This window comes from Trichechus manatus, unplaced genomic scaffold, assembly GCF_000243295.1.
Source record: "Trichechus manatus latirostris isolate Lorelei unplaced genomic scaffold, TriManLat1.0 scaffold00027, whole genome shotgun sequence".
Classification (NCBI taxonomy): domain Eukaryota; kingdom Metazoa; phylum Chordata; class Mammalia; order Sirenia; family Trichechidae; genus Trichechus; species Trichechus manatus.
In genome coordinates, this window is record NW_004443963.1 from 23,761,909 (window position 1) to 23,775,008 (window position 13,100).

Sequence of the window (13,100 nt, forward strand, 5' to 3'; positions counted from 1 at the left end):
TCCACCCACCCACCCACCCATCCATCCACCCATCCATGAATCCTTCCATCCATTCACCCACCCATCCATCCACCTACCACCCACTCATCCATTGATGCATAACAAACACTTCCTAAGCATCTACTATATGCCAGGCACTGGCATATACCACAGAGTACACCACAGGGCCTTCTAGGACACAGGTTATTCCCTCAAGGAACTCCAGCTCTTAAAGGGAGATAATTACAACAGCATGTGAAAAGCATGTTTATAAGAATAGTACCCTCTGGGCTGTGGTAGCTCAAAGGAAGACTTGAGGAGCTCTGCCTGCTGGGTTCTTGGAGGGCTTCACCAAGGACCCCAGGTCGGACCTGAGTCTTGAAAGTGGAGATCGAGTCAAATAGTTTCTCATAGCAGAGAGGATTACTAGACAGAAGGACCAACAGACACCAAGGCAAAAGGCATGAAAGTGTGACACCTTCAAGGAATTTTAAATAGTTAAAATTCCTGGAGAAAAGAATTTAACAGAAGGAAGAGGAGAGAGGTGGAGATGAAGATGCAGAAGCAGGGCTGAAAAGGCAGGGTGGGTGAGCTTGGCAGAGCCTAGGGAAATGCCTTGCTGGGCATCTCTTGGGGGTTAAAGTCAGTAGAGTACAAAGTAAAGTTCTGTCTGAGTTTCTTCTTTCAGCTCATCCCAGGCCAAGAATGGGCCAGATGGAGCCGTGGAAGCCCCTCTCCCTAGTTCCCTGTTTCAACCTCAAATTATGCCTGATTAAGCCCCAAATCACCAGGCAGAGGCTGTTGGAATAGCTATGGTAAACACCTTTCTCTAGCATTACTTTTTGTTCAGGGATGGATGCCTGTTGGCCACTGGAGGCTGCCCAGAAAGTGCTTTGCCTTTGAAGATGAGGTAGGAAGCACAAAAGCCCCTGGATGCTCAGTGGCTTTCCTTTGATCCCCACAAGGGTTTGGTGTTGAGGCCAGGACTTGCTCTGTGGTATGACTGCAGGCTAACCATGTGGGACTGAGCCCACAGTTAAGCTGTATAGCTGGCTCCTGATATCTGGGCAAATGCTGGGGACAGGACAGAGTGTGGGAGCAGGGGGATCAGGGGTAAGAATGTTGAGGCCCAGAGACAGCTAAAAAGGTGTTCAACAGAGCAAGTGCTTCTGGATACTTCTGATCACTAAAGATGAGAGATTGGGCTGAATGTCATCACACTTCAGGCATAGTCAGGGGCGGGTTTGACTGGAGCAAGGAGGTGACAGGTGAAGGAAGGAGCCACCACTGGGAGGTCAAGGCTGGGCCAAGGGAGAAGGATGGGCTGGGGTGAATAAAATGACCACAGGCTGCTGGCAACCAATCTCCTGAGACTCTCATTTCATTATGGTACCTGCTGGGCACCCATTGGGTTTTATGGCATTGACTGTGGGCAGAGGCCAAGGTGAAGAAGACCTCGGCTTTCTGTCCTTTCCTAGGGGGTGTGGCCTGTGATCACCACGAGGAGAGGTTCCTCAGCCCAGGTAGGCCCTGGCCTGGCTGGAAGGAACAGGCTTCTGTTGCAGTGGCTTTTAACCCTGCCTTCTGAGCTGGTATTCTTGCTTTCAGCATTAACCCCATAAGACTGTTCTCAACACCATACCACTGGCATTCTTTAAAGACATACCACATCATTCTTCCATGTGAATTCTCCGTTGGCTTCTTGGAGTGAAAACCCTAATCCTATAAGGCCCTATATGATCTTGCCCTCCAAGCCACAGCTGGTGTTAGCCCCTGACATGCATTTACAAAAATTAGGCAGAATTGCCTCCACTGGGTTGAACAACTCTCAAGCTGTAGGGTTTAGTGAGCAGAGTGCAGGCTGGGATTAAGCCCCCTAGGGTACAAACTCCTAACTGTATGCAGTGATTCTGTCACTCCTACTATGCCTCATCTCCTGCTTTCATCTTGCTCACAAGTACACAACTGCATTCTTGCCATCCTACTGCATCCCAAGCTTGGTCCTGTCTTAGGACCTTTGCACATGCTGTTCCCCCTGCTTGCAACTCTTCTTCCCAAAGAGGGGCCCAGCTCCCTCCCTCGGCTCCTGAAGGAGCTGTGGTCTGTCTCGACAAGGCCTTCCTTGACCATTCTATTTAAAGTAGCATCCCCCATCCCAGCATCCCCATCTACCACCCTTGCTCTACTTTCTCCATAACTCTTACAGCCATTTGACACTTATTGCACATGTTTGCCTCTTTAAGGTTGTCTCTGAATAGACTGTAAGTTCCTGGAAAGCAGGGGTTTGATCTTTTTGTTCATTAATGAACCCCCAGCACCAGAATGGTGCTTGGCATATGATAATTGCTCAATAAATATGTGTTGAATGAAAAATTGAGTCAGGTCTTCAGGTTTTAGGCTTGGACCTTGGAGAGTGGTTATGGAGACAAGTTTTTTTTTAGAATCATGACAAGTGAAAGGGACCTCAGGAAGGAAAAGACGGGTCCATCTCTTCCCACTGAGACACTGGCCTAGCCTCTGGTATGTGGGCCAGAAGGACATTCTTGTTCAGCTGTCCTTTAAACTTCGATGTCAAAGGGTAGCGAGTGGTCTACATAGCCCAAACCAGCAGGTAAGTCCAAAGCCTTTTTGTATTTCATTAGCCCATGATATTTGTTAACTGTCTTCTCTGTGTTGGGCAGTGTGTCTCCTCAGAACTCAGCACCTCGTGTCCACTGGAAGACAAAGCAAATGGGTCTGCCCTCATGGGCTCACAACCCAGCGGGGGAGATACAGATGCTAAATACCAAATGATTGCAAATCTTAATTCATGCTTTGGAGGAAAGAGCAGGGTATTGTGAAGGGGAGACACGAGGGAGGTGACATTTTAGCTGAGATCTAAAGGTGAGTAGGAATTAGCCAGGCAAAGAGTTGGGAAGGTTTAAAGTGTTGGAGGCACCGGAAGGTCACTGTGGGTTGACGTGTCATGAGCACGAGGGAGAGGGGCACGAGACGCAGAGGGTGGGCTTTGTTTCAGTAAAAAGGTTAGTTCAGCATGATGTTGAAATTTACCTATGTTGTCTGAGCTTCCCCTAAGTATTGCTGGTGGGACACAGTCCAAGAGGGTTTTGAGGAGTCAAGGGAAAAGTAAATGGCTTTCAATTATTTTTCTAGTGGTTAAATCACAAGAAATTTGCCTGGTACTCGCTGAACCTAGCCTTCACCATTTGGGTGACCTTTGAGGACCACAATTTGTTTTATTGAGCTCCCGAGATATTGTGGATAGGAGGGGACTTGGCTAAACTCAGAGCACCGAGAATTGTCTAATTGTGCCTCGTTTTATATGGAGACTCCCCATCAAACCATGAGATACTTTCTTTTGGCACCCACAACATTAGCACAGAGATGTGAATGAGTGTCAGATTGATTTCTTCACTCCCTGGGAGTGCCACCACAGAGTAAAAATAGGCTGGGTGGCAAGAATTTCTCTCGGGCTTTATGAGTTGTGCTGACAAGCCTGTGAGAACTGGTTGCTTAACCTCTGATTTTGATAAGGCCAACAAAAATGAGCCATGGGAAACAGTGCCCTCTGCGAGCATTTTCTAGCCTAGAGTAAGAACCCAAAAGGAATTAACAAGGGCTAGCCCCTTAGATGGGCAGAGTCTCCAGGGCTGGGTGATTCTGGGTACCCTCCTTAGTGCCACACTGCACAGGAGTGTCTTCTGGGTACTGTTGTAAGAGGCACTGTAAACATGACTACACAAAGCAGTGGGTCTGCCCACATACTCAGCTCCTGGAGGAGGGAGGCGGATTCTGGAGGGGTGTGTGTGTGTGTGTGTGTGTGTGTGTGTGCATGTGAGTGAGTGTGTGTGTATGCTCATGCACCTGAGCAAAGGTGCATGCCACAGAGAAAACTTCCTATCTCTACTCAGGGCATTGGAAGGAGGTCTTGTTTGTGGGCAACTGGTAGAGGTAATGTGAGAGTAGATCATTATCATGAGAAAGACAGTTCATGTCTTTTTTTTTGCACATAGACAACCTCTGAACCCTGTATCTGACCTTTATATCTACAGTTTTGGAATGACCATAATTGAAAGTAGTTTTGGGGAAGAGGTAGCAAAATACAGGGTGATGTTCATTCTCCATTCTCTGAGCTAATGAAAGAAATAGCAGCATGGGTAGTTCCAAAACACTGGACAACCCCAAGTCCTTACACCCCCATGAATACATTATACTTTTTTTTAATGAGAAAATTTACTTTTAAAATTCTGTCTGGACTTTAAAAGCATTTAAATGAGATTACCTTCCTAAAAAATTCATCAGGGAACAACAGAGGTGGTAGTGGCTGGAGGGTTTGCTCAGAAATTAGTTTAATATTCCAAGTCAAAGTGTTCTTTCTTCTTATTCCCTCCTCTTCCGAATTCCATAAAGCATTTAAACCACAATTCAAAATGACTCTTGGATTTGTTAATGTTTCGGTTGCTCCAAATCACCATTTCTTTATGTTGGCATAGATAACTGAGGGTGGAGGGTGAGAGCTCTGTGATGTAAATGGTTGTGGTTAAAGGAAACAAGGCACTCAACTGGAGGCAATTTAGCCTTCAAAACCAGGGTTAGCTTAGTGTGAATTTTAGGCAAGTTGACCTTACAGCCATTGGCCAACCATCAGAAACCCCGTTGCCTTCTGTGTGTCCTGGTCCTAGAGAAATGGCAAGCTCTCTGAGCTTTAGAGGGGCCATCCTGATTCTTTGAGGTCTGGGATATGCTGTGAGGGTGCTGACCCCCTACCTGTGGGAGAGGTGCTCTTTCCCAGGTCTGGGATGGGTTGGGGATCTCTCGCTTTTAGGTGCGATTCCTGGAGCAGCAGAACCAGGTGCTACAAACAAAATGGGAGGTGCTGCAGCAGGTGAACACTTCCAATCGGAGCAGCAACTTGGAGTCCATCTTGGAGAGCTACATCAGTGATCTGCGGAGGCAGGTGGACTTTCTCAATGCGGAGCAGATGTGCCAGAACACGGAGGTCAGGAGCATGCAGGATGTCGTGGAGGACTACAAGAACAAGTGAGGCTCCACGATGGGGCAAAGGGGTAGGGGAGAAGCATGGCAGGGAACCGATTCTATGGGGCAAGGCATTTGGCTTTAGTGTTCATGTATAAGGAGTGGGACGCAGCCGTGCATGCTTTGCTCTGTACGACTGCAGGGAGTGCAATTTTGCATGAGGCAGCCCTGGTAAGATGGTTTGGACATTCAGCTCCCAACTGTATTGAGGGTGGGGAGGAGGAGCAGGGTATCTTCATGGATGTTGGACCCAGATAAGCCTGAGTTCTGGTGTGGGCTCTGACACTTACTAGCTGCATGCAAGTTAATCTTTCTAAGCCTTCAGTTTTCACATTAATAAAGTGGGGATAGTAATAGTACCTTCTTTGTTGAGTTGCTGTGAGGTGTAAATCTGTGGTTCTCAAACTTCAGTTTGCATCAGCTTGTTAAAATCAGATTGTTGCTCTCCATCCCCCACCCCAGAGTGTCTAATTCAGTAGGCTTAGGACAGAGCTACATTTATAACACATTTCCAGGTGACATTGATGTTGCTGGACTGGGGCCACACTTTAAGACCAACTGCTTTAGATAAAATTATGCTTAATAAGTTTTTAGTACTATGCTTGCACATAGTAAGCACTTCATAAACACTAGCTATTACTGATAATATTGGTAGAGGGGACAGGACTAGTCTAATGTCAGATCAGCTTCTCCTGCCTCGTGCAGGCATCTGATGGCCTCTTTCCCTCCCCAGCTTGGGGAGCAGGGTGCTTCTCTTAACATCGCCTCCTATGCTCACTGCATTGTTCCAGTGGAAAACCAAGTATGTGTGAGTTGACAAGGGATAAAGGAAATTCACACCGGAGGTGCTAGGGGCACAGAATTGCAGGGATTTTTTTGCTCTTTTAAAAAATTTTACCAGAAGTGGTTATTTCATGTTCTCAGATGAAAAAAATTATTGAGCTTGACGAATTTACAAAGGTAAAAAAATCAAAATAAAAATGGACATTCTGGGGACAATGTGGCTCTGGGTTTGCTGTATTGGGCCATTGTCCCCTCTGTTGCCTGGAGAACCAGACTCCAGCTGCTTGTCAGAGAGTGTCAGTCAAGGTTTGGGGAAGACTATCCTTCTACAGGGGTGAGTCCACGCCTCCTGCGCCAGGAGACACTAAGGAGCCAGGGCCAGCACAGCAGCCTGTCTGTGTTTCTTGTCTCCGCCAACAGGTATGAGGAGGAAATCAACCGGAGGACCAGTGCTGAGAATGACTTTGTCGTCCTGAAGAAGGTGAGGGAAAAGAGAGTCCGGAGGAGGACTGTGGGCCCAGGAGGCAGTGCAGAGCAAGGAATCTCGCGACTTCTGCTGTCTGTGGGATGATGTGTGACAGAAGAAGGGACTGAGTGACCTATGGGCCAGCTTGTTGTGTGTGTTGCCCAAATGCTGAGGCCCTGAAATGAGAAAAACACAGTTTTTGGTTTACACTGAAGGTGTAAGTCAGAAACTGATACTGATATGAATCTCTAGGCACCCTTTAGTTCGTATCTCCTCAGGGTCCTGAAATTGGATTAAACTAATGACAGTCCTGGTGGTGCAGTGGTTAAGAGCTATGGCTGCTAACCAAAAGGTTGAATCCACCAGCTACTCCTTGGAAACCCTATAGAGCAGTTCTACTCTGTCCTATAGGGTTGCTATGAGTTGGAATCAACTTGATGGCAATGGGTTTGGTTTGGTTTTGGGTTCAAATGTCAGTAGTGCTTGGCCTTGGGACTTGGGGTGGGACAGGATGTTGTGTGTGACTGACTAGATGTGGTGCTCAATGTCATACCTCCTTCTGTCCCAGAGTACCTGTATCTGAGTGCAAATGGTTAACGCTGGAGGTTCGAGTCCACCTAGAGGTGCCTCAGAAGAAAGGCCTGGCAATCAACTTCTGAAAAATCAGCCACTGAAAACCCTATGGAGGATGGTTCTACTCTGACACACATGGGTCACCATGAGTCAGAGTTGACTCGATGGCAACGGGTTTGGTATTTTTGGTTTATCTGAGTGAGATGGGGAAATTTGCAAGTGAGAGATAAGCCCAGAGAGGCTTTGCCACTTGCCTTGGGCCACACAGTGAGCTGTGGTGGGCAGTGACTGGTCAATAAAGTCACATTGTCTTTGCTTGCTGTCCAGGACATGGACTCTGCTTATGCAACCAAAGTGGACCTGCAGTCTAAGGTGGACACTCTCCTTGGGGAGACCAATTTCCTGAAGTATTTATATGAGTTGGTGAGTTCAGCCCTTATGAGGAACCCCTTTGTTTTCTCACATCTTACAAAGGATATTGGCTGTAAGTGGAGGAGGTCTGAAACCCAACATTCTCCTCTAGGTGCCCAGCGCCCCTGGAGTCCTGAGTGGGGACAGTAGAGATGGGGGGCAGGAGAAGGTCAAATAGTCCCTGCTTCATTTCATCCCAGTCTGTCTAGGAAATGAGGATAGCACCCATGACACACAGGGGCAAAGGCAGCCAGAAATCTATGCATTGGGTGCAGCTTTCCTGAGATAAATAAATACACTTTTCATCAGTGCTGGGAAGTGGGTAGGGCTAGGAGGGGACTCACTAGGAGATGACAGTGGAACTTAAAGGGAGTGAAGAAAAAGACTGGAGCGGTGAGGGATAATAAGCTCCAAATACTACTGGTCCTGCTACTACACATATCTAACTTGGGGACACTTGCTCTGGGACAGATGCTCTGCTAGGAGCTTTACTTATTTATTGGTATCTCCATTCTACAGATGAGGAAGCTGAAGCACTGAGATATTAAATTACTAGCTTGGTCACACAGCTTATCCACAGTACAGCCAGGTTGAAAGAGTGAGTTTCAGTAGCTCCACAACAGGAACCCTTCCTACTGCCCCTGAGAGCTCACGTGAGGCATGGGAGAGGGAAAGGGTGTGTGTGGGTTCAAGGAGCACGACTGCTCTGGTAGAGAGCTGGGCTCAGGAGGCAGCCAAACAGGAGAGAGGGTACAGGAGGGGGCAGTAGAGGGAGGTGGTGTCTACAAGGCTTCTGAGCTCAGGCTCTTTCCTTCTCCCTGTAGGCTAGATCTGGGCCCCATTACCTTTAGTTAAGCCACCTTAGCAAAGGCAACAATTCAAAGAACTTTCCCCTAAGACTTCCACCTGGCCTGGGCTTCTGACTTCCCCAGAGAGCCTTGAAGAAGCAGTAGAGGGAAACCAAGGCCGTGGAGGGAGGAGTGGGGAAGGAGTCACCTATGCTCCACGCCTCACAGGAGCTGTTCCAGATGCAGACCCACATCAGTGACACCAACGTCAACCTGTCCATGGACAACAACCGCTCCCTGGACCTGGATATCATCATCGATGCAGTGCGGACCTAGTATGAGCTGATTGCACAGAGGAGCAAGGATGAGGCCGAGGCTCTGTACCAGACCAAGGTGAGCACTGCCCTCAGACTCGGTACTCAAAAAACAAACAGACATCCCTAGAACTTGGATTGCTGTTCTCTTAGTTCTAAAGTAAAATATGTTTGTTACAGAAATTTTAGAATTATAGGTAAAGATTACTCAGAATCCCACTACCACTACAAATAGGTCAGTATATTTTCTACCAGTTCTTTGTAACTAATATTTACTGAGAACTCATATTGCAAAGCACTGCAATAAGTTACGAACGTCCGATTTACATACAACCTGTAGTAACGAACCAACCTCCATAAAAGCTATTATATTAAAAATTCAAGGTACAGACAATGGTTTGTAAAAACAAATGGGTGCTACTTTGAGACATACATCAAAACATTTTTATTATTACTGTATTATTATGTTAAAGATGTTCTAGTGTATCTGTAAGTGTTTCTTTAATGTTTTTAGCAGACAAGCTCTTAATCACTACACCACCAGGACTCATTTTCATGCATAGATATGCTATATGCTATATACTAAGACAAACATTTGACTAGCCAACATTAGATACTAACTGTACCTAACTGTGCCAACTTACCTACAAAATCAACTTAAAGACAGATTTAGGAATGGAACTTGTTTGTAATCCGGGGATTGCCTGTGTTATTTCATTTAATCCTTACAACAACCCTATCAGGTTAAGGATTTCATCATCCCCATTTCATAGATAATAGAGCGTGAGATTTACAGAATTTCTCTAAGGTCTTGGATCTAGTAAGTGGCAGAGCCAGAGCTTAATTAAACTCAGGGGTGCGTCTACAAAACTCATGCCCTTAACCACTATGTCTTTTATTTTTTTCAGAATGGTATCTTTTAAAATATTGTTTTGTACTTTTCTTTTTCAGTTATCACGTATGATGGCTTTTTGTGACATTAAGTATTCTACATCCCTTTTAATAGCAGCATCATATTCTGTTATAAGGATACCAAAACCAAACCAAACCCGTTGCCCTCATGTCAATTCTGACTTATAGCAACCCTATAGGACAGAGTAGAACTGCCCCATAGAGTTTCCAAGGAAGGCCAGGTGGATTTGAACTGCCAACCTTTTGGTTAGCAGACATAGCTCTTAACCACTATGCCATCAGGGTTTCCGTTATAAGGATAGGCACTCAGTTATTAGCTAAACATCTTTGTAGCTAAGTCTTTGGACACGTCTTTGGATACTTCTTTAACATAAATTGACCTGGACATTTTTGGACCGTGAAGACTGTAGTTGAAAAGTCAAAGGCTGACATCCTGTCACTAAATTCTGAACAATGGGCACTCGATGATGTGCTTTGTGCATTATCTGTGGCAGACTCCACTCCTGGCTGACCTCTGTCCCACTGTCCTGCAGACAGGTGTTCTGGCAATGGAATGGATGTCAACATCAGACTGGGGAGGCAGATAGTGAAGAAATCAGAATGCAGAGATTCCCTCAAGCCAGCCCTACTCCCTGGCCCCTTTCACAACCATGTGGTGTGGGCAGAGTTCTCTGACTGATGGAGCAATGTAGACATGGAAAAGGAGATGGAGAGGAAAATGCAAATAAACATGGAGCATGCTAAAAGCCTCTGAGCAAATGAGGTCCTGATTGCTAGAGAAAGCATCTTGAAAAAGGGCAGGGAGGAATATGGTGGGGAAAGCAAAGTGAGGTGGCCTCAGCGTGTGTAAGAGCCAGTGTGAAGGTTAGGCACGGGAAAAAGGAGATAAGAAGGGCAAAAGGAGCAGGGATGTGGATCTGGCCCAGGGACTTATGGGAATCAGGAAGGCTTGGTATAGATGTGTGTGTAGGGAGGGGAGGTTGCAGCTTAGATGAGGGAGGTTTGGTAGAGGTGTCCGTGTATGCACGGGGGTCACAGATATAGGTGGGCTTACTCTGTTGGGATCACAGATCTAGGTGGGCTTCCTGTGGTAATTTTCCTGGGGGAGAACAGTGTTAGGGTCTGGGAAGGCAGGCCCACCCCCTCTTGGAGGGGCTCATGGTGGGCAGCAGGCACTGACTATGATGCTGCCTTTGACTCTCAGTACCAGGAGCTCCAGATCACAGCGGGGAGACGTGGAGATGACCTGAAGAACAGCATGATGGAGATCGCTGAGCTCAACCGCAACATCCAGAGGCTGCAGGCAGAAATTGCCAATGTCAAGAAGCAGGTGGGATGGGTTCTCAGGGTAGGCTAACTGGGCACTCTGCCGTCTACAATGCCCTGCCAGATCGGGCAGGTTCCTGAAACTCAACTCCTGCACGGTTTCTTCCCATGCCTGGCTCTCCAGCAGATCGAACAGATGCACTCAGCCATTTCAGATGCAGAGGAGAGGGGACAGTGGGCCCTCCAGGACACACAGCAGAAGTGCAGGACATGGAGGAGGCCCTGCAGCAGTCTAAAGAGGAGCTGGCCCGGCTGTTGCGTGACTACCAGGAGCTGCTGGGAGTCAAGCTCTCTCTTGATGTAGAGATTGCCACCTACCACGAACTGCTGGAGGGCGAGAAGAGCAGGTGGGCCTGGCGGGGGAACGGCGTAGATGGCAGCCAGGGTTCTGGGCCAAAGCTCTAGATGCAGTTCTGGAGCCAGGGGACTGACTATTTGGAGAGAAGACAATCCCCACTTTTCTGGGAAGATTTACCAAGCCCACTGGATTATTATAAATCCCATTGGATTTACCAATCTAGCCCAGGGCAAGGAGAAACGTGCAAGTTAGAAGCAGAGGATGCACTAGTTGGCTGGGTCAGAAGTCATTGTCATCATCCTCCTGCCTCCAAGCAGAATGTCCTCAAGCTCAACTAAAGCCATTGCAGCCAGGTGGTGATTCCCGATGCTAAAAGGCTTCATGAAAATGCTTAAAGTCCCCTCTGGTCCCATTGGCTCCCACACATTCCCCTAAGACTTGGGGACAGCTCTTCCTTCCCATGGGTGTCTCGGTTCCTGATGTCTTTGTGCTGCTGCTTGCTTGCCTTCAGGCTTTGTGGGTCAGGCTGATGTGTGCTTTGGTTTTGCAGGATGTCTGGAGACCTGTAGAGCCAAGTGTGCATCTGTAAGCAGCAGAGTCCAGGCACAGGGCTGGCTGGTGCTGGGTAGCGGAGGGCAAGAAGAGTTTCCAGGGGACCAGTAGGGAACTGAAAGTTTGGTGTTTTAGCTTCCATTGCTATGAACTGAAAACCAAAGTAAGCAAACACAACCACAAAGCCTGGAAGAATTCATTTAAATAAAATGTTGTGACTTCAGTTTTGTTTTATCTCAGTTTTTATGATACCTAAGTCCCTTGGTGGCACAAATGGTCAAGCACTTGACTACTAGCCAAAAGGCTGGTGGCTGGATCCCACCCAGAAGCATCTCAGAAGACAGGCTTGGTGATCTGCTTCCGAAAGTTCACAGACTTGAAAACCGTATGGAGCAGTTCTACTCTGCACACGTGGGGTTGCCAAGAGTCAAAATTGATTCCATGGCAACTAAGAACAACAACGACAATAATCAGCAGTGGCTTAGAGCTCTCTCTTGTTGTTGGGTGCGTTTAAGTCCTTTTCGGCTCATAGTGACCCCATGTGACGGAGTAGAACTGTCGCACAGGGTTTTCTAGGCTATAATTTTCACGGGAGCAGATCACCAGGTCTTTCTCCTGAGGAACTGTCGGGTGGGTTTAAACTGCCAACCTTTGTTAGCAGCCCAGTGCTTAACGGTTTGTGCCACCAGGGCTCCTTAGAGCATATCAACAAACAGTGAAAACGTGCTGCTTAAAAAGACCTTGCGGACCCCTTTGTAGCATCAAGAGTTTTTGCAAATGGGAATACTTTCAACTCCCCACGTATCTGTTTGCAAGTCAGATACCACCAATGATTAAGCCTATAGGGGGGCTGGTCCAGGGGGATGGGTGTGGGTCTGTCCCCCACCTCCCCCCGCCCCAGTCCTTCTGACGCCCTGTGGTCGCCCTCTCCCCCACAGCGGTGCAGACCAGCCAGGCGACAGTCGGCAGCAGTGGTGGAGGCGGCGGTGGCCGCGGTTCTGGAAGTTACCGCCGCAGCAGCGGTGGGGACTACGGCGGCGGCAGCCCCCGAGTGGGTGGCGAGGGCAGTTATGGCAGGGGTTTCCGAGGGGCCAGTGGAGGTGGTCACCGAACCAGCAGTGGAGCGAACTATGGAGGAAGCAGCGAAAGCAGTAACACGTTCGGCGGGAGAAGCGGTGGCAGCTCCTCCCGCGTGCAGATCATCCAAACCTCTACCAACACTTCCCACAGCCACATCGTGGAGTAGCTGCAATGGCTCTGCCACCCGTCGCTTCTCAGACACCGGATACCCTGCGTGGTGGCTCTTACCTGTCCTCTTGTCTCTGTGCCCTTCCTGACTCCCTCTCCCTTACCTTTTCCTGATGGATCTTATCAGCTTTGCCAATAAATTCAACTTCAGGTGGAGAAGCAGGGTGGATAACCCCAAACAGCAGCTCCATCTTTGAGGGGCACTGGCTTGCAGTCAGAGTCACAGTCGGACACATGCTTACTCAGCTGAGCTACCACTGTCCCTGTGGACGCCCCAGGGGGTCCAGTTTAGTGATGGAGAAAACGAGCCTGTAGCACATTTACAAGGCAGATACTCAAGAGTTTCTCACCCCCATGATCTCTTTCTTGCATCTGGGCTGCTCTGAGAGCAATAATCCATCCCTCAGGGACCA

The 13,100-nt window shown here is 48.0% G+C and overlaps 1 protein-coding gene across 1 annotated transcript in view; it reads left to right on the forward strand.

Annotated features, from left to right (window-relative positions):
• LOC101357457 (keratin, type II cytoskeletal 1b) overlaps positions 1-12,727 on the forward strand; it is a 13,857-nt gene extending 1,130 nt beyond the window's left edge. Inside the window, 9 exon segments of the mRNA XM_004391239.2 lie at positions 4,805-5,019; positions 6,220-6,280; positions 7,166-7,261; positions 8,266-8,430; positions 10,468-10,593; positions 10,717-10,789; positions 10,792-10,936; positions 11,438-11,472; positions 12,378-12,727. Of these exon segments, the coding sequence (XP_004391296.1) occupies positions 4,805-5,019; positions 6,220-6,280; positions 7,166-7,261; positions 8,266-8,430; positions 10,468-10,593; positions 10,717-10,789; positions 10,792-10,936; positions 11,438-11,472; positions 12,378-12,685 (1,224 nt within the window). The 3' untranslated portion in view covers positions 12,686-12,727.
• The last annotated feature ends 373 nt before the right edge of the window (positions 12,728-13,100 follow it).